At 36.7% G+C, this 23,586-nt stretch overlaps 1 protein-coding gene across 1 annotated transcript in view; it reads right to left on the minus strand.

Annotated features, from left to right (window-relative positions):
- lrp1ab (low density lipoprotein receptor-related protein 1Ab) overlaps nucleotides 1-23,586 on the minus strand; it is a 118,611-nt gene that overhangs the window by 4,449 nt on the left and 90,576 nt on the right. Inside the window, exons 43-87 of the mRNA XM_084099248.1 lie at nucleotides 22,831-23,035; nucleotides 22,423-22,612; nucleotides 21,234-21,359; nucleotides 20,991-21,119; nucleotides 20,278-20,397; nucleotides 20,034-20,147; nucleotides 18,409-18,558; nucleotides 18,160-18,282; nucleotides 17,366-17,482; nucleotides 16,772-16,900; nucleotides 16,550-16,672; nucleotides 16,312-16,452; nucleotides 15,642-15,829; nucleotides 15,365-15,548; nucleotides 15,030-15,115; nucleotides 14,813-14,932; nucleotides 14,468-14,655; nucleotides 13,807-14,012; nucleotides 13,031-13,219; nucleotides 12,787-12,935; nucleotides 11,853-11,946; nucleotides 11,647-11,763; nucleotides 11,432-11,551; nucleotides 11,201-11,323; nucleotides 10,448-10,573; nucleotides 10,199-10,315; nucleotides 9,127-9,233; nucleotides 7,641-7,773; nucleotides 7,408-7,530; nucleotides 6,575-6,697; nucleotides 6,353-6,484; nucleotides 5,560-5,697; nucleotides 5,319-5,438; nucleotides 4,101-4,378; nucleotides 3,841-4,019; nucleotides 3,615-3,721; nucleotides 3,394-3,513; nucleotides 2,301-2,477; nucleotides 2,050-2,190; nucleotides 1,557-1,721; nucleotides 1,303-1,464; nucleotides 981-1,149; nucleotides 717-818; nucleotides 279-349; nucleotides 43-136 (exon numbers count right to left, since the gene is read on the minus strand). Of these exons, the coding sequence (XP_083955374.1) occupies nucleotides 43-136; nucleotides 279-349; nucleotides 717-818; nucleotides 981-1,149; nucleotides 1,303-1,464; nucleotides 1,557-1,721; nucleotides 2,050-2,190; nucleotides 2,301-2,477; nucleotides 3,394-3,513; nucleotides 3,615-3,721; nucleotides 3,841-4,019; nucleotides 4,101-4,378; nucleotides 5,319-5,438; nucleotides 5,560-5,697; nucleotides 6,353-6,484; nucleotides 6,575-6,697; nucleotides 7,408-7,530; nucleotides 7,641-7,773; nucleotides 9,127-9,233; nucleotides 10,199-10,315; nucleotides 10,448-10,573; nucleotides 11,201-11,323; nucleotides 11,432-11,551; nucleotides 11,647-11,763; nucleotides 11,853-11,946; nucleotides 12,787-12,935; nucleotides 13,031-13,219; nucleotides 13,807-14,012; nucleotides 14,468-14,655; nucleotides 14,813-14,932; nucleotides 15,030-15,115; nucleotides 15,365-15,548; nucleotides 15,642-15,829; nucleotides 16,312-16,452; nucleotides 16,550-16,672; nucleotides 16,772-16,900; nucleotides 17,366-17,482; nucleotides 18,160-18,282; nucleotides 18,409-18,558; nucleotides 20,034-20,147; nucleotides 20,278-20,397; nucleotides 20,991-21,119; nucleotides 21,234-21,359; nucleotides 22,423-22,612; nucleotides 22,831-23,035 (6,315 nt within the window). The remainder of the gene's footprint in view (nucleotides 1-42; nucleotides 137-278; nucleotides 350-716; nucleotides 819-980; nucleotides 1,150-1,302; nucleotides 1,465-1,556; nucleotides 1,722-2,049; nucleotides 2,191-2,300; nucleotides 2,478-3,393; nucleotides 3,514-3,614; nucleotides 3,722-3,840; nucleotides 4,020-4,100; nucleotides 4,379-5,318; nucleotides 5,439-5,559; nucleotides 5,698-6,352; nucleotides 6,485-6,574; nucleotides 6,698-7,407; nucleotides 7,531-7,640; nucleotides 7,774-9,126; nucleotides 9,234-10,198; nucleotides 10,316-10,447; nucleotides 10,574-11,200; nucleotides 11,324-11,431; nucleotides 11,552-11,646; nucleotides 11,764-11,852; nucleotides 11,947-12,786; nucleotides 12,936-13,030; nucleotides 13,220-13,806; nucleotides 14,013-14,467; nucleotides 14,656-14,812; nucleotides 14,933-15,029; nucleotides 15,116-15,364; nucleotides 15,549-15,641; nucleotides 15,830-16,311; nucleotides 16,453-16,549; nucleotides 16,673-16,771; nucleotides 16,901-17,365; nucleotides 17,483-18,159; nucleotides 18,283-18,408; nucleotides 18,559-20,033; nucleotides 20,148-20,277; nucleotides 20,398-20,990; nucleotides 21,120-21,233; nucleotides 21,360-22,422; nucleotides 22,613-22,830; nucleotides 23,036-23,586) is intronic.

Raw genomic sequence — 23,586 nt, forward strand, 5'->3', positions numbered from 1 at the left:
CTAAGTTCCTCTGTACACAATCAAATTGCTGTAATTACTTACCCACGCATTCTCTTCTTGTACCACAAGATGGCACCAACTACTAAGAGCGCAAGTAAGAGCAGTAACATCACTGGGATGACCACTGATGGAGTATCTACACAAAGGAGAAACATGCATTATTACTGCCCAGATTTGCCAATGAAAGTTTTCATTTTCAAAAATTCATTTTTCAAATTTAAATTTTTTTATACCTTGAATTGAATCTAAAAGCAACAGAAAGAGATGTGGGCACTTACTTCCAGAGTCTGAGTTCTGAACAGGGGCAACATTGAGCTCACAGCGAAAACCTGACCAGCCTGTGTGACACCTACATAACACACAAACACACTTTAATCTCACTGGCAATCCTGACAGTGTTTTGTTCAAACTTTGTTAATCTATTGTTGCAGCAAGCTTGTTAATATGTTTTTATGACCATGCTATATGTTGATTTGTCAGATATCTTAAGTACAGAACCCAGGACATTCAGGTAGACAATGTTTTATCTGGTGTACCACAAGGCTGAGTACTAGGCCCACTTTGGTTTTCTATTTTTTCTATTCTATTTGCACTTACATTTTTAATTCTTTTTGGATGATATTTATTGCTGTGCTTCTAATATTTGTACTTTTTTGCAACAAAACAATTACAAGAACATAAAAGCAAATTCCTTTATAAAGCTTTGACGACTTTACCTGCACTGTGGCAGCATAGTATGAGGGTCTACAGAGCATTGGCCCTCAATGCAGAAGTCATCACAGGTGTAGCAGCTGGAACGCTGGATGTTATCAGCACATCTACACACAAAACATTAATTATCTTAGCACCCACATAAACAGCACATAACTGATTCAAATCCATTTCTATACAGCACATCTCAAACCTGCAGCAAAGGCTTAGTGCTGCTGGATTATGAAACTTCTATGAAAGCCTAATCAGTTGAATATGCTGGTACGTACTTGCATGTTATTCCAGATCGTAGCACTTCACACTTGCCCGTGCCGCAGTATTCACACTTGTTCAGCTCACATTGTGGACCAAAGAAAGACTCATTACAATGGCAAAGTTTTGTGCCGTTCATCGTCTCCATACAAAGACCTTCATTCTTACAGAAGTCATCACAATGACCTGCACAGATTAATTTCCAGCAGTTATTTCACTTTATAATGCATGTTTCATTCATTAGCAAGGCTTTTGTGGACACACACAGCTAATAAAAGACAATGAACATTTTAGAAAAGACTGAATCCCCTGTTTACAGTCACAAGGAATCAAACTCACGGTACTGGCACTGGTCACCCAGGAAGCCCTTTGGACAACGACAGGTTGGCTGGTTGCCCTGGTTGACAGTGCAGGTGCCCTCATTCTTGCAGTAGTTATTACAAGTGTGCTGTTCACATCTGGACCCGGTGAAGCCAGTCTGACAGCGACAGGTCGGAGCACCTGAAGAGAGGAAACAGATAGATAATGTTGCTGATGTAGTTATAGAGATAAATGTGCAAAGCCCTGGCCACAATCTCTGCGAGTGTGTGTACCTGTGCGTGACGGGGAGCAGGTTCCTCCGTTCTGACAGTAGTCCCTGCACTTGTTGATTTCACAGCGTTCTCCACTGTAACTGGTGGGGCATCGACATTTGGGCTGGTTCCACGGGGTGAGGAAACAGCTGCCGCCATTCTGACACTGAACGTTACAGGTGGGAGCTAAATGAAAAACACATTATTGTTGATCATCTGAAGCTTTATAATTTAATCATGATGAGAAATGCCTGATTTAATTTATGCACATGAAGTATGAGGAAAAAAATATTAACTTTATTAAATATCATAAATGATTTCAATCAGGCTGAAAAACATAGCATATAACCAATATTTAAATTGAACTCTGAATATTTGGTCCTGATATGAAATATTACTTTTTAAATGGTTATTCCATATTTCAGTGCATAACGTGGTTTCAGCATAGCTCTGGTTGTGGTATAAAATTATTTAGTAATATATAGTGTGAAAGCAGTTGATTGGAGGGTCTTACTGATGGGGGACTGGGTGGCGGGGGGCACCTCCATACAGGTGCCATTGTCAGGTATGTGGTCGTTAGGGCAGGTGCACACTGGCCCGCTGGGACTAAGCAGACACAACCATTCACACTTCTTCCTATCACATGGGTTAGTCACTGTAAAAATAAATAAAAATAAAAATACATTAGACAGTGGGAAAAAACTCCCATATTTGTAATCATGCATTTGTAATGCATCCAAAACACACTTTTACACAGACACTCACTCTCAGGCTGTTTGTAGCGGTGATAGAGGGCTATGTCAGTGGCGTGGTTGATGCCAGTGGTCAGATTCTCCGCCTGGCCTATACCAAACTTGTTAACCCGGAAGACAACGTTATTGGTGTAGGTAACCCCATAAATGTAATCCTCAAAGATATCAATGCTGAAGGGGTGGAGGAGATCTGTAAGAAAGAGAGAGAAGCTGAATAATTCCCTGAAGATGACACTGACATCATTATAGTATTAAATAAAACAAATAAAAATATAACATAAATATTAAATAAATAAAGAAAAATACACATTGCCATTCAAAAGTTTTGGCTCAGTAAGATTTTTTGAAAGAAATTAATAGTTCTATTCAGCAAGGACAAAGTAAAATTCGACGTGGAAAAAAATGACGTGGATTTCAAATAAAGGCTTTTTCACTTTCTATTCATCATAGAATGCTGAAAATAATCAGCACAACTGTTTTTTAAACACTGACAATGTTAAGAAATGTTTCTTAAGCACCAAATCAGCATTTTAGAATGATTTCTGAAGGATCATGTGACAATTGAAATGTAATGTTGAAAATTCAGCTTTGGCATTTTAGGAATAAACTACATTTTAAACAGTTATTTTAAATTGTAATAACTAACAACATTACTTATTACAGATTTACTGAATTTTTGATAGAAATAAGAGCAGCCCTGGGGAGTTTTTCCCTGCTGCACTTGTTTTTCAAAAACACTTGAAAATTTTACTGACCCCAAACTTTTGAATGGTATTATATTATATTATATTTAGTGGTGTAAAATCGATGAATCGCGATTAATCACATCTAACATAAAAGTTTTTGTTTACATAATATGCATGTAAATATATTATTATATTTATATACATTATATGTCTATTTGTGTATATACTGTACACACACTCATATTAATACATATACACATATATACATATATACATCTACACATACATACACATATATATTGTAAACAAAAACTTTTATGTTAGATGCGATATTATACTTATTCTATTATATTATAGATACATTTTTGCTGATATTTTAATACCAGAGTATACTATCATGCTAATAAAAAAATACTGAACTGTTTTTGATGTTGGATACAGCCACAACAGGGTCAGAGCCATCCAGACGCACACTGCCAATCATGGAGAGCTTGACATCTGCCCAGTACAGACGCTCATTGAAGTAGTCCACTGCAAGACCTGTTTTAGAGAAGAAACATTAACACATGGATTTCATCTTAATATAGTTAACGAATGTCATGTATACAGAGGATTAAAAGCAGCAATTCTGCTGGTAAGACCTGTAGGCCACTGGATGTTCTCATGGACCAGGGTTTGTCTAAGAGTGCCATCCATGGCTGCCGTCTCAATCTTTGGATGATTACCCCAGTCTGTCCAGTACATGGTTCTGAGATATGAAACAAAAATTGTCATGAAAAAAATCGAATTAAATACACAATACAGCATTAGTGTATTTGAAGCGACTGTACCTTAGAGTTAATGAAACAACAGTGCAATGTCTCTTACCCTCTCTGAGGATCCACTACAATTGCGTAAGGCTCGTCAATCATGCCAGAAATCAGCGTCTTTCTGTGCTGGCCTGTAAGCTGAGCAACCTCGATCACATCACGTCCTGAATCAGTCCAGTAGAGGTTACCAGCCACCCAGTCCACCGCGATTCCACGTGGCATTTTCAAACCTGAAATCTAAAGAGGAGACAGGATATATTCAGAAAAGATATCGCAAAGCATGAAGTTCAACATTGAACATTGAAGGTCTTGACTCACATCCAGGTTGGTGATGCTACCCTCGCTTTGCCTCGTGTTTCGGTGAGAGTTGGAAGTAGGACCTGATGATGAGGATGGAGCGGGCAGCTGGAAGCAGGAAATGCCAGAGGTGTGCCAGTTTGTCCAGTAAATGCGATTGGTCTTGACGTGCAAGTCCATGGCATCGATGCGCACGTTGACGTCGCCCTGGAATGTCTGCTCGTAAACCATCCCAGGATTTAGACTGCGAATCTCATTGTCATCAGCAATGTAGAGCACCTGTTTATTAATGTTCAGACCTGCAGATGGGCACAAAATAGTTTAGTAGAATAGAGGATAAAATAGAGGGTTTGTGAAACTGATATGTGAAACTGTTGGGGAGGGCACACAACTTCACATTAAAGGGATAGTTCACCAAAAAATGTAAATTACCCCATGATTTACTCACCCTCAAGTCATCCTAGGTGTATATGACATTCTTCTTTCAGACGAATACAATGGCAGCGACAGGCTATCTTTATTTTCCTCTTCCAAGCTTTATAATGGCAGTAACTGTTTTGAAGTCCATAAAAGTACATCTATCCATCATAAAAGTGCTCCACACTGCTCTGGGGGGTTAATAAAGGCCTTCTGAAGCAAAGTAATGCGTTTGTGTAAGAAAAATATCCATATTTAAAACTTTATAAAGTAAAATAACTAACTTCCGGCCAAACGAACAGAAGGATTCCACTTACGCCTAAAGCGCAACTTACGCAACTTGTGACGTCGTAAGTAGCGTAGTGCGTCATGGCGTAGTGTAAATATCAGCAGTACGTCGCAATGCTCGCTTAAGTTGCGCTTTACACTTAAGTGGAATCCGCATGTTCGTTTGGCCGGAAGCTAGTTATTTTACTTTATAAAGTTTTAAATATGGATATTTTTCTTACACAAACGCATCACTTTGCTTCAGAAGGCCTTTATTAACCCCCCAGAGCCGCGTGGAGCACTTTTATGATGGATTGATGCACTTCAGAACAGATGGACTTCAAAACATCCATTCACTGCCATTATAAAGCTTGACAATAGAGCCAGGATATTTTTTAATATAACTCCGATTGTATTCGTTTGAAAGAAGAATGTCATATACACCTAGGATATCTTGAGGTTGAGTAACTCATGGGCTAATTTTCATTTTTGGGTGAACTATTCCTTTAAAGACAAGCTCTTGAAGATGATTTAAAGAATAAAATCAGTACATACTGTCAGCCTTGCATGTGTGGTTCATCCTGGTGAAGTATTTGTGGCAGCTGCACTTGTAGGAGCCCTTGGTGTTGTTACACATGTGAGAACATATACCAAACTGCTTGCACTCATTCTTATCTGAAAAGAGATGAAATGTTGATATGCACATTGTAGCTGGTAATAAAAATCTCGGACATAAATCGGGGAGGAAGAAAGTCTCTTTAGGTCATTTTAAGATGGCAGACCATGTGTGCTGTACCTTCGCAGGTGTTGTGTCCAACGCTCTGGAAACCATTTTTGCAGGAGCAGAACGTGTCCGTACCGTTGGAAACACAGTGAGCCTCATCACCATCTCCACATAGAGATTTGTTACTCTTACAGTCATTCAGCATGGTGTCTACAAAAATACAGACACATGAAGTCAATTCAAGCAGGACTTCAAAAATGATAGATAAAATAACACTGAAATTAAAAGCCCTTTTCAATATCAAATTATAAAAATTAAAGCTGATTTTATCCACAGAGATTGACACATTATGATAAACTATAAGATGGTGAATGTGCTGATTAAAAAGTACATAAAATAGTTCATTTCAATGACGGTCTATTTGAGATAAATGCACTCTACGCGACGAATGCATTTCTGTCTTTATCAAAGAAATTCGTTACTGGAAGGTTAAGGGTTTCATAATATATTTGATATACAGTAAATTATTTGAAAAACCACGTGTGTGATAAAATAATAGTGTATTAATTTGTATATATATATATATATATATATATATATATATATATATATATATATATATACACACACACACACACACACACACACACACACACACACACACACACACACACACACACACACACACACACACACACACACACACACACACACACACACACACACACACACACACACACATACATATAAATGTGTGTGTGGTGAATAAAACATTCACTCTAGAAAATTCCAATACATTTTAGGATTTTGCCTAGAAATATTTTATTATCTCAAAACTCCTTGATAAGGTTTTTCATAACCTCACCTGTCTTGCAGCCGATCTCATCTGAGCCATAATCTTCACAGTCGTTGAAGAAGTTGCACCGCAGGTTTGCGCTGATGCATTTGCCGTTGCTGCACTTGAACTGGTCTTTATCACATGTGGATGTGTGGTCTCCTGTATGAACAAGAACCATGTCACAGGTCATGAAAACAAACACCCACTGACTCCGATATAAAATAACGCATGTCGGAGCAGAAGACTAACCACAGTTGGTCTCATCTGAATTGTCTCCACAGTTGTCCACACCATTGCAGCGCTTGCCACTCCAGAGACAGACACGATTATTCAGACAACGGAAATTTCTAGTGGGTGGACACTGGAAGTTTCCTGAATTACAGAAAGGAAGATTTTAGTCTGAGCTTACTGTGCAATTATGTTTTTTTCTATTAATTGACAACAAAAACACTGCAAATGTATCTCAAAGGTACAATATGTAACTTTTGGCTTTCTAGCAGTTAAAAACAAAACTGCTTTAATTTTGCAGAAGAACATTGATTTGGTAGTGCTTTGGCTCTGCGTGACTGTGTGAATGAGTATGGTTACATTCAGTACTAGGCTTAAGAGATATAACCAGTTTAGATAAAGGTATCTGTTCAATAAAATACCTTACTCACCTGTTGTGTAATTAAAAATGCATCTCTGCATCGCTTTCACAACAGTTCAGATCCCTCAGTCCTCATCATCTCCGAAAAGCCAAGCCAATGTTGATTTTTATTTTATTTTGATTTCATATTCTCTTTTTGCCTGCAGACTCTCCTCTGTTTTTTTTTTAAAACAGGTGATTCTCAGTATGTTTGAGATTAAGCTGCTCCATGCCAACCTTTCTCACTCGTTGTAACAACTAACCTTTGCCACATACATGCGTCAAAGCAGCCGGAGCTACTTTTCTATATACTTTTATATGATGTATATAGGCAATTTTTCCATGAAAACCGAGAAGGTTTGATGATGTATTTTTTTGAACCAAAAAAAGTTACATAATGTACCTTTAATCATTTTTTTTTTTTTACAATTCAACAGTATGTGTGTGTTCTTACTGCACTCCTCAGGGTTCTCATCTGAGTTATCGCCACAGTCATCCTCCCCATCACACTTCCAGGACAGTGGTTTACACAGTGTGTTATTACACTGGAACTCATCATGGGGGCAGTGCCGTGCCACTGAGAGAGGAGAGATCAGAAGGAGGAATGTGAGATAAATCCTTACATTTAAAAAAGGACACGGCACATAAATAAGCCCATTTAAGAAAGAAACAGACATGCATACTCACCAGAAATGTCACAACTCTCTTCATCACTGCCGTCAATGCAGTCAGCATCTGCGTCACAGTGCCAGCGGAGCGGGATACAGTGACCGTTCTTACACTGGAACTGATCCTCCTCACACTTCAGATCACAGCCATGCTGAGAGACACAATAACAGTAAATATAAGTACTGAGTGTATATAAAATAAAATACAAAATGGACCTATGGATGTATGCAGTGACTACAAAAACAAAGTTAAACAAACCAAAACTATATTATATTTCTTATATGTTGTTGCCACAGTTCTGCACATTCCAGACATCTCTCTCAACCAACTTAATTAAGTGTATCTTGGGATGCTTTTTAAATACCTCTGAAAGATTTCACATGTATGCTGGACACTTCCCTATCCCTCAATTCAAAAACAATGAACGCATTTGAATTAAAACACCTTTGTAAAGGAATTACTACGTGTGCATTACACTGATCTACCACACACATTTCAATCATTTAAGTATAAACCTAGATCTACAGTTTTTTTTAAACTAATGGCAGTCCATATTTTTCAGGAAAAAGCTTAAATTGTAGAAAAGGGTGTTCCACAGGGTTCTACCTTGGGACCACTACTTTTGTTTATCTTTATTAATGACTCAAATCATGTTCAAATTGTTCTGTACATATTTATGCGGATGATACAATTTTTTAGACCACTAATTCTGATATGTTACAAATGCAGAATTCTTTACAGTCTGATTTCAACTTGGTTCAAAACTAGTTTCATAACAATATGCCTATAATGAATAAGAATAAGTCTTGTTGTATTGTGTTTGGTACACGACATTGTCATTCTTTTCCCCTTCATTTGAATATTACTTTTGAGGATAGTTTACCCCTTGATAAAGTTGATTCATTCAAATATTTTGGACTTTGGATTGATCCTGAACTTTCTTTTATGCCTCATATTTTGATTATATCGTTTATGGAATGTATGGTTGTCTGAGTTCACTCAATTAATTGTAACATTCAAGGTCAGGAAAATAATAATTTCTCAGTTAATATTACCTCTTGTTGATTATTCTGACATTGTTTATCAATATAACAATTCAAATGTTTATATGAACTGTCCTTTATATTTTTGGAGATCTACTACCTCTTTTCATTGCTTTAGGTTATCTTTATTTTCCCATCTTAAAACTACCCGTTTATGTTTTTAATTTGTGTAATTTTCTTAGGGTCCTTGATTTTATTGAGGACTTACTGGTATTAATTGGTTTCATGCTGATGTAACTGATTTATTTGTTGAGTCTTTGTAATTATGTTTTTGTACAATAGTTGTGGTTTGTGGGTGTGGGGGAGAGGGCGAGCATTCTATTTGTATTTGTATATTTGTAGTGTATGTTTTGTAAGATTGTTTATGTGTTGTAAAATTGTGTATTAGTGCTTCTAGAACCCCCTCGAAAATAAGACATTACATCTCAAGGGGCTATCCTTATAATAAAATCAAATCAAACCTCATCAGATCCATCTGAACAGTCATGATCTCCATCACACTTCCACCTCCCAGCGATACAACGGCCGTTAGTGCAGGAAAACTCGCTCTCAGAGCACTGACGCGGCTCTGATAGGGAGAGAGAAACAACTTAAAATTGAAGAAAGAAATATCTGCCAGAGAGCACAAACACTACAATGACTATAAGGAAAACATAGGAGGAAAGAAAGGGACACATTTCAAGACAAGGGCAACAGGTCAGCTTAGAGAGTGAGAAAATACACAAATATATTTAGGGTTCCCACACCTGATAATCAATTTACATAAATTTTCCAGTTATTTATGAGTACTGAAAAAAAAAAAAAAAAAAACTACAGTAAAAAGAGCAATTTCTAGCTGGTGTTATATTATATATAATAAATTAATTAATTATATAATCCACATCTGTGAATATAAATCTGTGTGTGCATTTGTGTTGGAAATATATTTATAGAATTTTCTATGACTTTAAGATTTTATTAATATGCATAATTGTAAGATATTTTCCAGGGGTTATTATGACCATGATAACCTTGCTAATTTGTTCAGAATCATTATAAACACTTTCATTTTGAAGACAACAAAACCACAATAAAGACAAAACAAACCCAAACCTCAAAAGATTTGAGCTTATAAACACAAATGTTCACTGCTAAAAGCTTCACTATTCATTTGGAGGAGGAAAAAGAACTCTACCATTTCTCCACTAGGGGGCAGAAGCTGCAATTCTGTCACAAACACACATGGAATCATGGGGGGATGAAAAGAGAGAGGAAAAGGAAGGGGAGGCTGGAATAGGTGGTTTGAAGGGAGGAGAGACCTACCTCTGAGTCAAGCCAATGGGTCAGTGTGAAATGAAGAATAGAGACAACATGAAGTGAGATGCATCAGTGAGCAACGTGAGCGAGCGATGACATAGGACAAAATACCCACAATGCCTCCCACAGACATGTTTGATGGTCACGACTCACAAATAATGATAAAACATTAGATTCAATCCTATAAATGGCTGTGCGTGTACATGCAGTCTCAGGTGTGTCAGGTGAAATACGTACGGCACTTTTCCTCATCCGAGTTATCGCCACAGTCATTGTCATAGTCACACTGCCAGCGGCCCGGCACACAGCGGTTGTTCTTACAGCGGAATTGATACGGCTCACATGTTCTCTCATCTACCACAAGAAATAATAATAATCACTTTTATGTAAATAAAATCAAATGAATCACTTTTACACACTTCCCAGAGTAATTAACATTTTTAAATGAATATAAGATGGAGCAAATGAAGCGATGGCCAGTCGTACCGCACTCCTCTTTGGGCTCATCTGAGGCGTCGCCACAGTCGTCCTCTCCATCACACGTCCAGCGGGACGGGATACAGCGGCCCGAGTCCTTACAGCGAAACTCGTCCACACCGCACTTCATTTGAGCTGTAGAAAACAAAAACGGCTTTAATAAGGACTGTCAGTCAATAATTCATTATATTTATTTATTTGGTTGTTTATGCCATATCAGCATATAAGGATGTTTTCATGCCAAAACAAGATGAAATCAGTTAAAACAGGCAAATAAACAAATGAATAAATATATTTAAAAGGAGATCATGGATAGGTGGATAATTGACATTCTTAAAGATAAAAAAAAAATCTTTTCCCGTTTTCCTGTTGACACTTTTCTAAAATCTTCCTTAAGAGACCTTTCTGAATAAAATGGTCTGATGATATTAAAAGCAGAATTCTCTGTAAAATTCTTGAAATTGATGTGGATAAAAGCTTTAATTAATTACATCCACTCGATTCAGATGGATTTACTCCACAATCTTTTTATTAACTTTTTGAAGCATCAGTTTTGGGTGAATGGATTAGAATAGAGACATAAATCTCTCAGATACTATTAAAAATATCTTAATTTATATTTCAAAGATGAATAAGTCTTACGGGTTTGCAACAACATGATGCTGAGTAAATGATGACAGAATTTCCATTTTTGGGTGAGCTATTCCTTTAAGATAAAAAGTGGCTTTACAAGTCTGTATTTTGTTGGTTTTATTTCCTTACTGCAGTTGGCCGGTTCGTCAGATTCATCAACACAGTCGTAGTCTCTATCGCACACCCAGACTCGTGGTATACAGCGTTTGGTGATGGCACACTGGAACTGGTTAGGAGCACAGGTCACCTCAGCTACAAGAGAACACGACACTCAGCCTATCAGCTCATCATAAAACAGCCTCATACATAGTGCAGATTAAACACTGATCCAATCAATGAGAGATATAAGAGCAGACGTACGACAATCCTTCTCATCTTCTCCCTGGCCGCAGTTGTTCTGACCATTACAGCGCAAGATTCCAGGGATACAGCGACTAGGATGCGAGCACTTAAACTGACTGGGCAGGCAAACATGGATGTCTGAACATGGAAAAAATTAGTTTTCATTAAGCAAATGTTCTAAACACTTGAATTAGATGATTATTCAATTCTGCACAATTGACTGGACATCATACCACAGTTGGCTTCATCAGAGTTGTCCTGGCAGTCATTGTCTCCATCACAGATGTAAGCTGGGTTGGTGCAGAGACCTGTGCCGCACTGGAACTGGCCTGGTCTGCATCTAAACTCGGCTAAAACCCAAGAACACAGAGCATGAGGATGTTATGTACAACTGAAAGTGGCCATGGGGTAACTCTCTCATCAGTTAGCTGATACTCACGACATTCAGCAGGCTCATCCGAGCGGTCTCCGCAGTCATCTTCAGTATCACACTTCCACCAGAAAGGAATACACTTATCATTCTTGCAGACATACTACAGTCAGAGGAGGAGAGAGAAAAATAAAAGAGAAGCATAAACAGTTAGAAGAGTGTGATTCCTGACAAGGACATGGCCAGCTCATTCTTCACATCAATATCAAAAGAAAAACATATTTTGCTTAATTTTTTTTAGGACAATTAAGATTTTTGCATGTTGACATTTTCATGTTACTCCTACTTCTCATTACTATATGCAAAAAAAAGTAATTATGTCAGTGTTATTTTAGTATTATTAAAATAATATTATAATATTTATTAATACTTTGAATTAGTTTTTATTTTTATATTTTTTAGTTTTCATTTTAATATTAGTTTAAGTTTAGTAATTTTGTTGTGTTTTGCCATTTTTTAGTTAAATATTTCTATTTAGAGTTATACATTTTTATTTCAATAATTTTAGTACTTAATCTTAAACTTATTTTATTTCAGTTAGTTGACAAGCCAACATTTCTAATTTTCATTTAGTTTTAAGTTTCTCTCTCATTTTTTTATTGTATTTTATTTCTATTAATTTTGTTAACAATAAGCACACTGCTATAATGTGAAAATAAAATGATAGTTTATTAGTCATAAAATGACTAATAAAGTATTTATTAGGTCTGGTAATGTGTCTGATTAATGAAATATGTGTATGCTGTTCATTTTTTAAACAAGTTAGCTGTCTCTGTACATACATTTAGTTTTCTTTCTATTAAAACTTTCTATTATGCACTAATGTGTTTTTTTATTGTTTTTTTTTTAATCATTAATGGCAGTACAATAAACACTGCCATAATGTAGAAACAAATCTCATAATGAGAATCTAATAAGCACCCCTGAGAATAAAGGAAATCACCTGACTGGCAGTACAGTTGGACAGGCACTGTTTTCCATCAGCAGCCAGATAGAAGTTGGTGGGACAGGCACACTTGTAGTTTCCTCCAGGAGAGAGCAAACACAGGTTACTGCAGCCACCATTATCCACCTGACACGGGTGACCCGACACTGCAAACACAAGACCAGCAGAGAAGAGAACACTTAGAAACCACATCAAATACTGCAGGGACATTTCCATGTACAGCATGTGTTTATCTTCTCACCCTCAGGTTGTCTGGAGGGATGATAGATGTGTATGTCCATGGGTCTGTGCAGGGTGCTGATCAACATGGTTTTGTTAGTGCCCAGTGTTTTGTGAGCTCTGTTGATGGATTTGGTCTCCCAATCGGTCCAGTAAATGAACTCTTCAAACAGAGTCATGGCAAAGATGTGAGGGATGTCATGATTCAGCACTGTGGGGAAGAGAACACAAGCTTCACATTTAATAGGTTCAGAGGCAACAAACAGAATATTCAGTGTAAAATAATGAGAGTGAGACTTGATTGTATCCATCAGATTTGATTGGATCATGAAAACCGGTCTATAATATTATGGGTTAATATTATTTTTCTTGAGTAAATATTGTGTAAAATAAGTGTGTAAAAGCTCCTAAACTATCTATCTATCTATCTATCTATCTATCTATCTATATGCATGTATGTATATATATATATATATATATATATATATATATATATATATAGGGACATAATAATATCTTAATTTCAGTTTTAGGTTTTAAATTTGAGCCCTTTCAATGAAGACAGATTTAGCATGTTGCGTAAGCTTTCTGAATGTGAGAAACAAAACCCCTCCTTCACTGCCACATTACCGCACAAAGCGGTCTCAAAAACAATAGATCAACTATAATATTACATAATACGGAGCGTTTATGATGTCATTTATTGGCGAATATGAAGGTTGAGTCACTTCTTTGTCTAAAGTAATTGCCTGAAGAAAAATGACATCATAAGCAATCTATGGGTGTCTTTGTATTCACCAATGTGTCTGTTGGTTCCGTCCAGGCTGGCAAAAGCAATGTAGTCTTCACGAGCGTCTGCCCAGTAGATGCGGTCATTAATAAAATCTAGCGTCAAGCCGTTAGGCCATGTGATCTTATCCTGAATAATGATGTGACGATTTGTGCCGTCCATGCCGATGCGGCCAATATGTGGCACGTCACCCCAGTCTGACCAGTACAGATACCTGGAAATAATTAAACCACCAAAGTCAGACAAGCTCATAACACACATCAAGTGCAAATGAAATATTTGTGTGTGTGTATACATATACATATATATATACATATATACATATATACATATATATATATATATATATATATATATATATATATATATATATATATATATATATATATATATATATATATATAATAACAACAATATATTCACATAGATCCATTAAGAGAAAATTTATTTTTTACAATTAAATACATAAAACAATTCTGTAAAAAAAGAAAAATCATTTGGAGGCTTTTCTCCGCAAATGTGATTAACTGCAATTCATTTGACCAATTAATCAGAACATCATGCAATTTAATCACAATTTTAATAGACTTACAGCTTAAACTGGGATAGTCAGAGACTTATATAATACATAATGTAAGAACTTATCAGGAACTGAGTTTAGACTCTCACCCATTCCTCACATCCACCGCCACAGCTCTCGGCTCCCGCAGGCCGCTGTTGACCAGCACACTTCTGTAAGCCCCGTTCAGCTTGGACACCTCAATTGTGTCTCTGCCCTTATCACACCAGTACAGGTTTCCCCCAACCCAGTCCACGGCCAGACCGTCAGGGTTACTCAGAGCGGTTCTGTGCAGCACCTATCCATCAGCCAATCAAAAGAGTCACAAACATGTCCATCGGCCAATCAGAACAAGATGACATAGATGAAGAAATTTGTCATAGGTTGAACTCAGTCAAATGATTTTTAAACACATGCAGGAATCATCAATGCACATTCTCTTGAACTACACAGACCTGCACGTTACTGCCGTTGATGTTCATGCGACGGATCATGCTGCCTTGTGTGGTCACGTCCGTCCAGTAGATCATCTGCTCTGCGTAATGATAGTCCAGAGCCACTGCGTTATTGAGCCCCTGTTAACACATAAAATAGTAACAGTTCAGCAACATTAGAAAGTTACAATAGTCTACAAATAATCTCTTTGGTCTTTTAGACTGACAGCCACCTCACCTGTTTAATCAATGTGTAGTTAGTGCCATCCAAGTTGAGTTTTCGCAGGTAATACCGGTTCGCAAAGATGAGGAAAGGTTCCTCCTCTGAAATTTAAGCAACACTCTTATCGTACAAGCAGACTTTGAAACAGAAATTACAGAACAACTTCAAACATTCTGACGAGCATTGACTGGCTTGGGGATTATTTTTAAAACGTAAATTCTCGTATTTGTAACTGTGAATCTCATAATATATATATGGTGGTTGACTTTTTACTCTGAGACAGAAACGCTTCCATAGCCGTTTTGATAATAAACAGAGCGTAATAGTTAATGGGGAGGGGAGAGGCTCACCAGATGTGGATTTGCAGCTGGTGGGGTCATCAGGACGCGGCTCAAAGCCATCAACACAGAGGCAGTGGAAGCTACCGTGTGTGTTGATGCAACGCTGAGCGCAGGGGTATGTGGTGGTGCACTCGTCCACATCCACACACGTCTTCCCATCTTGTTTCAGCCGGAAACCTGGATGACACCGGCACTATGGGGGCCGGGCAAGAGGCATGTCATGTCTTCACTGTTATGTCCAACTAATTAGTTCACACAAATATTGAGTATAAGGAAAAGCACATACCTTAAAGCCGATCTTGAGATCTTCACAGAGCTGTGAGCAGCCGCTCTGCTTACTGTTGAGACACTCATTGATGAAGCAGTTGTTTTCATCAGAGCCGTCACCACAGTCATTGTTACCATCACACAGCAATGTCTCGTTCACACACTTGCCATTGGTGCACAGGAAGGAAGTATCATTACAGCGCCTCTCTACGGACAAAAACAAAATAACAATGAGCACATGGTTTTCACCTGTAAAACTTTTGTTCTGGGTCCAATAAATTTCACTGACGGACATTGGATGGTAATATTTTGGCACTCTGATAAATACCGTGGTAGTGAATGATTACCATATTCATGCCCCATGGTGTTTGTATTAGTGATGGGAAGTTTGGATCATTTTACTGACTCGTTCAAGAAAATGAACGGATTTTTCAAGTCATTTTGTTCATTTCAGCAGAATATAATTGAAATGTTACATGTTAATAGCCAAATTCCCCAACACAACAACTTACGCAAACGTTGATCACATTAAAAACCTATAATACAGCCAAGGCCAAATTTGAACTAATCATTTCTGTTTCCGATACAGACTGCATACTGTATCTTCAGCCTATGGGGCTGTCACGGGATAAACAAAATGGGATGTTATGCATTTTTTTCACCTTGTCCTTCAAGGTTCTAATACTCGCCTGGGTCTGTGCAAAGTGGGTTTTTGGGAGCTTCGTCCGATTGGTCCCTACAGTCAAACTCTCCATCACATTCCCAGTTCTTCTGCTTCAAACACTGGCCATTAGCACAGCGGAAATCATTCGGCCCACACGTGGGATATTCTTTGTTGTGAAAGGGAAGACAACATTTGACATGCATGATCACTTCATTGGTGTGTGTGACCAATAATAAAAACAGAAGACTAAAAGACATGCTTACCACACTCGGGCGACTCATCAGAGCCATCGCGGCAGTCAATGTCATGATCACACATGAAGTTTTTGGGAATGCACTGATAATTCTGACATTGGAATTCGGAGTCATCACAGGTCTTATTAAATGCTTGAGAGAAAGAATAAACAGATAAACAGAAGGAAATACAGAAAGAATACATAAAGAGTTTAAGGGTATAAACCAAGTTCCGATATAAGTGATACTCACCACAGCCAGCCTTAATGCCTTCATCTGCACCATCAGGACAGTCCTTATCCCCGTCACACTTCCAGCGCTGAGAAATACACATGTGGGAGCCGGGACACTGGAATGCTTCTGGACTGCAAGTCTTTGTCTCTGGAAGAGATACTCAGTGTTACTTACACATTTAATCATCAAGCATTAACTAGATTAACACTGAGATTCATCATGGCTGATATAAAGTGTAAAGAGTTCAAATAAAGGCAAAGTTAAATAGAGCAGAGGTTCTCAACTGTTTTGTTATCACAAGGTCAGATATGAGAATAAAAAAAATAATGCTTAATGCATATAAAAACGCAACTAACCATAAAAATATTGTATAGTGAGGTCAGAAAGGCAGCTTTTAAAACGTGAAAAACGTGCTGCGTCCAAACAAACTTAACGGTGGAACAAATTCTTCCATTGGTCCTCGCGTGACATGTTCTCATCATCAAAAACCATGAACAGAGGTAAAAGTACGACCAGCAGCGCATTAAATAAAGTTTCACTTGCAGTGAGGATAAACATGGTTTATCTGAGTTCAGAGATTTGTTTGTTGATGTAAGTTGCAACGTGACTCACTGCATTTGCTGTCCTCATCGGTGCCGTCTCCACAGTCATCAGTGCCGTCACACACCCAGGATTTGGAGATACAGCGATGGTTTCCACACTCAAACTGATTCGATGCACAGAACTTATCTGAGAAAACACAAGTAAAGAACTTGTTCCTGTCAAACAATCTAAATAAAATCAACTAGTTTTCTTGATAAACTTAAATTTCAGGTGTAGCTGTGGTCAAATTAACAAATCCCTCAGATACATAAAATACCTCTCATTTAAATTTGATAAAACTGAATTATATTATATTCTATTACATTCAATTATAGAAGTAAATATTTACAGTAACCTTTTTAATAACAAAACAGGGGTACAAGAGGTACTAGACAATAATAATAATAATAATAATAATAATAATAATAATAATAATAATAATATCTAATTTATCACTTTTTCATTTTTTTATGATATATTTTTAAACAACAACTAAAATAATAATAATAGTTGCTGTAGCTATTATAAAAAATATATATTTATAATAATATAGAAAAAAAAAGAAAAGAAAAAATGCTCCAGGGAGCAAATATTTTCCCTTAATAAAAAAGTTTCTGACAATAAAAAATATCAAATAAAATAATAATAAAAATCCGAAATTGGCTATAATGAAAGCACATGGTCCTATTGTTTTTAGTGTCTTGAGAACAATAACTACACCGAAGATAAAGTATTACGTGACATTTGTAACAGATTTGACAAAGTGCAACAGAAGAATGTAGAAAAAAAAACCTTGAGAGAGAGATCTGTAAATGTTTACTAACCACAGTGAGACTCATCTGCTCCATTCTCGCAGTCGTTCTCTTTGTCGCAGGTCCAGCTCATGGGAATACAACGGCCACTCGGACACGCAAAGAAGTTCACTGGACATTTCTGCTTCCTTTTCTCTGTGGGAAAGAAAGTGAAAAATTTGTCTTATTATGCAATATCACATATATTTCATTAGCTGTGAGAATAGGGGGCACATATGTGTGTGTGTGTGTGTGTGTGTGTGTGTGTGTGTAGTGTCTAACCCGGACAGTTTCTTTCATCTGAGAAGTCTCCGCAGTCATTGGAGCCATCACAGCGCCAGGAGGGGGCGTAGCAGAGTGTAGTGAACTCACACCTCTCAAAGGTCATGCCCTTCACTCCAAGCAGATAGTAGCTAGAGCAGTCAGTGGGGCCTGAAAGAGAACGTACCAAAAGATTGTATGAGTGCAGGAAAATGTATAGCTATGTTCGTCCACAAAGTTGCACTTAGAATATATATATATATATATATATATATATATATATATATGAAAGAAATGTTTATTTATTTATTTATAAATATAAATATATATATATATATATATGAAAGAAATGTTTATTTATTTATTTATATATTTATAAATATAAATATATATAAATATATAAATAAACATTTCTTTCATACACATATATATATATATATATATATATATATATATATATATATATATATATATATATATATCTATCAAATGAAATCAATTTGAAAAATATATAATAATATACTACTACTAATAGTTCTCGTTGTTAAAAAAGGTTTTAAAAAATGTTTTATATTATTTGTATTTATAAAAAGGTTTATTTCCAACACTGGCTATGATGAAAGGACACAATACTGTTCTTTTTTGTCTTTTAGTTTAGGAATTAATTATAAAATTGTTTAAAATTAAATCAATAATCTGAAAATGAATCAATTTGATTTCTTTTTACTTAAAAAAAAAGTTACTTTTTAATTTCGTTGATGACCTTTTTTTTCGACTAAGATGAGACGATGACGAGACGACACCAACGTCATTAGACAATAACTGTGACTATATCAACATGCAATATCGTTGACGAAAAAAGAAGAGACAAAAATGTGGTTCAAAAATTAAAAACTTGAAGAGAACTCTCTTCACTTAAAGGAAGAGACAAAACATTACAGACTGTTTTTAAGAGCATTCATGCTTAAGGTTGCCAGATTTCAAGAATTAAAATCCCCCAATGAGAGCTTTTCTGTTAAAAGAACGTGTTCTACCCGGTTTCATTCTCTACATTGCTGAAGAAGCGCGGAATAATCTGAAAACACAGACAAACAAGTAAGCTGGAGTTCAGCAAATTAAAGTGTCATTCAGTTGCTTTGTGTTCTGTCACGAGCCGCTTGCGCTGTTTGCTGCGACTAAATCTGCAATCAAAGCGCAGGCTGATATCCAACTAAGGAAAAGAGATACGTAGAATTGCACAAGTGCTACTGCTAATGCAATGTCAATACAGTCTGTTACCTTGATTCAAATTTCTCATAAGCTTAACTGAATTGGTGAAAAGAGAGAAAAATTATAAATTATATATCTATATAAGACTAAATATAAAATAGCTACCAAAATCAATGTTGGTAACTGCAATTTGACTAAAAGTTATGACAAAAATGCAATGACTTTTCACCAACTAAAACTATGAAAGACAAAAATGTGACTAAGACAGATGAGCATTTTCACCTGAAGATGAAGACTAAGACCAAATCAGAAATGGCTCTCAAAATTAACACTGATGCCTTGAGTGACTGTGTCCTTGGAGTCATGTTTGAACCTAGTGGCGTTCAAACAGGCAACCTTTTGGTGAACAGCCCAGATTTATTCCGATTAATACTTACTGCAGTTCATCTCATCACTGGCGTCCTCACAGTCCGCCACCTGATTACAGCGACTAGAGTTAGTGATGCAGGAACCGTCTTTGCACTGGAACTCTGCAGCGCTGCACAGAGTCACTGAAGAAAACAGAGATGGAAACAGTGAGGAACTAGTACGGCTGCACTTTTTTTTAGTCAACTACACAAAAAAAGATTGTGTATTTCTCCTTTCCCATAATCTCGCCATTTATTTCAAACAATCACATACTGTTGCACGGCAGCTCGTCTGAACCATCTCCACAGTCATCGGTGCCGTCGCACCAGGAGCTGTGTTTGATACAGCGTCCGTTGATGCAGCGCCGGTAGCCCTTCTTACACATGCGGTTCACTGCAACCAGAAAAAGAGAGAGATCAATAATTGATTAATACTTCAACTACATATTAGGAAATGCTTATTAAAGGGATACTCTACTGTTTTTTCATATTAAACTATGTTATTCCCTTAACTAAGACGAGTTGATGCATACCTCTCTCATCTCAGTGCGTGCGCTTAATCGCTCTAGCGCGCGGTGACACTTTGAAAGCACTTAGCTTACCCCAGTATATTCAATGGTATCTAGCAGCAATGAATTTATAAGTGACCAAACACATCAACGTTTTCCCTATTTAAAAACAGTTACACGAGTAGTTATACGACCAAGTATGGTGACACAAAATAAAACGTGGCACTTTTCTAAGCGGGTTAAAAAGGATAACTATAATGTATGGCGTAATAGCACTTTTGGAAGTACTTCAACTGGCGCAGTAAAAAGTCACGCCTGATCCTCTTTCCACTATTGACAGAAGTGAGAGGAAGAGGATCAGGCGTGACTTTTTACTGCGCAGAGTCGAAGTACTTCCAAAAGTGCTATTACGCCATACATTATAGTTATCCTTTTTAAAACTGCAAACCAGTGAATAGAGCCGCAGTGTCATGCTTACCGCAGTAGGACTGCTTCTCATCAGACTTGTCTTTGCAGTGAGCTTGACTGTCACAGGTCAGGCTGTAGTCGATACAGTCACCGTTTCCACACTCAAACTCATCCACGCTGTTACAGGTTGTGTTCTCCGCTGAGAGAGAGAGAGATTACATTTATATTATACTGCACTTGTCACAGGAAACTAATAGAGTATTTTCAGAACAGGCTTATATTTAGACAGTAGCTTCCTGTTTGTCCCTCTCACCAACACAAGTGTTGTCTCCCAGTAGTTTGCGCTCTCCACGGCAGCTGCAGTTGACTCGTCCCTCTGACATGAGCAGACACAGGTCCTGACAGCCTCCATTATTGGTGAGGCATGGAGAAAACTCACCTATAGACGTACACAAACACAAATGACTCATTTAAAATGGCTATTGGGGCTGAAGCAATCATCGTTATATATTTATGAATAGTTCACATTTCCCGTCATTCTCATAAATGAGTTAAAAACAATTATTAAAAACCATTAATACCATTTTTTTTACTATGAATTGTTATATTAGTACACTTAACAATTAGGTTTCTTCTTTTTTTTACATTAGTTAACATGGACTAAGAAAGAACAATACTTCTACAGCATGTATTAATCTTAGGTAATGTTAATAACATTTCATAATACATTAAACCCAGGCATTAGGCAATAATAACTCTCAAGTAAATATTTATATTTATACAGTTGTATATACACTACTTAATATGCAGATCTGTACATAGGCCTTCTACTTACCATCTAAATGTATATAATTTTTTTTGGTAACACTTTACAATAAGGTTCATTAGTTAACATTAGTTAACTACATTATTTAGCAAGAACTAATAATGAACTGCACTTATACAGCATTTATTAATCCTTGTTAATGTTAATTTCAACATTTACTAATACTTTATTAAAATCTTGTTAACATTAGTTAATGCACTGTGAACTAACATGAACAAACAATGAACAGCTGTATTTTTCTACATTCTAACATTAACAAAGATTAGCAAATACAATAAAAAATATATTGCGCATGGATAGTTCATGGTAATTAATACATTAACTAATGTTAATAACTAATGAACCTTATTGTAAAGTGTTACCATTTTTTATACCTTAAAATTCTATCTATTTTTTCTAGGTGTATGTTACGTTGTTTTTTTTTCTTTAATTCAACATATTTAATTATTTCTCTCTATTCTGTTGTGTTAAATCTTTATGCAAGTACCCAGAGCTCCTGGAAATTATATATATAAATATAAATATATAATGTTAATATATATTTTATAGTTTTATTATTTTAAACACTACAATGCCATTTCAAAGCAAATACATGAATAAAGATATATTTTGACTACTTTCATATTGCTGAAAAAAAATCCTAATTATGTAGATTTAACACGGATTAGTCACTCACAGCTATTGGTGTCTTTGGCCACAGCGATGATGCCCATTGGCTGTTGAGGAATGTCAGCACGTAGGACTTTCATATCTCTGCCGTATTTATCAGCTCTGAGAACAGCTCTGCGCACCCAGTCTGTCCAGAAGATATATTCACCGTACACAGCCAAACCGAAAGGATGCACTGGCTCATTCTTTAGGACCACCTGATCACACAGACGCACACAGGTACAATTTAGATTCATTTATTTTGCAAGCAAATTCAACATGTTAGTAGTGTGTGTTCTCTATGAACTAAGCTTATGAACTCATTGTATGAACATGCACTGTTAGTGTCATGATCTACTAGGTAAAAGTCAAAAATACCATCTCTCACTTTCCCATGAACAAACATAAAAAAATAGACAAATACAAAGGAACTCACAAAGCGCCGGCTGCCATCATACTCGCAGCGCTCAATCTTGTCAAAAGTAGCGTCAGAGAAGTAGAGTTTCTCAGCGCGGTGGTCGATGGCCAATCCGTTCGGGGTGCGGATGTTATTTCCGATGATCACAATGACGTTAGCTCCAGAAAGAGATGCTCGCATGATACTGGGAGACTGTTCATTCCAGTTAGTCCAGAACATCAGGCTGAAGGAAAGAGCACAGGAGGAAATGGAATTCAAAGATGGAAACTTGACGTGCTTGTCTTCTCACACCAAAAGCAACAAGATTTGTTTTCAACTTATGTGAATAAAAAAAAAACATAAGCTGTCACAGGGCAAAGTAAAGTTATTAAATGATTACATAAACATAAAAATAAAGCATTCAATAATTATACAAACAAAAACTATTTTATTATTAATTACATGAGTAAAAATTATCTGCACACAACGAATAAGGCAAAAGTTCTCCAGTTGTTAATGTATTACTTTAATGAGTATATAACATGCACAATATGGACGCAGGTGTGTATCTGCAATTATATGGCACTGATGAAGAGTTGATCTCGAAAATGTTTTGCACTTCACAGCACTTTTTTGTCTTTTTGATGCCTCTGTTGAAGTAATAAATAAACAGTCAGAGAGCTTTTGCCTTATTCGTTGCGTGCGGATCCTTTTTTCTACCTTTACGTACTCAGTAAGTTTTGTGACGTTGGACTGTGCGTATACATTTGGCGCTACACCATTTCTTTCACAATT

The sequence above is a fragment of the Abramis brama genome, assembly GCF_963993115.1.
Source record: "Abramis brama genome assembly, chromosome: 22".
Taxonomy (NCBI): domain Eukaryota; kingdom Metazoa; phylum Chordata; class Actinopteri; order Cypriniformes; family Leuciscidae; genus Abramis; species Abramis brama.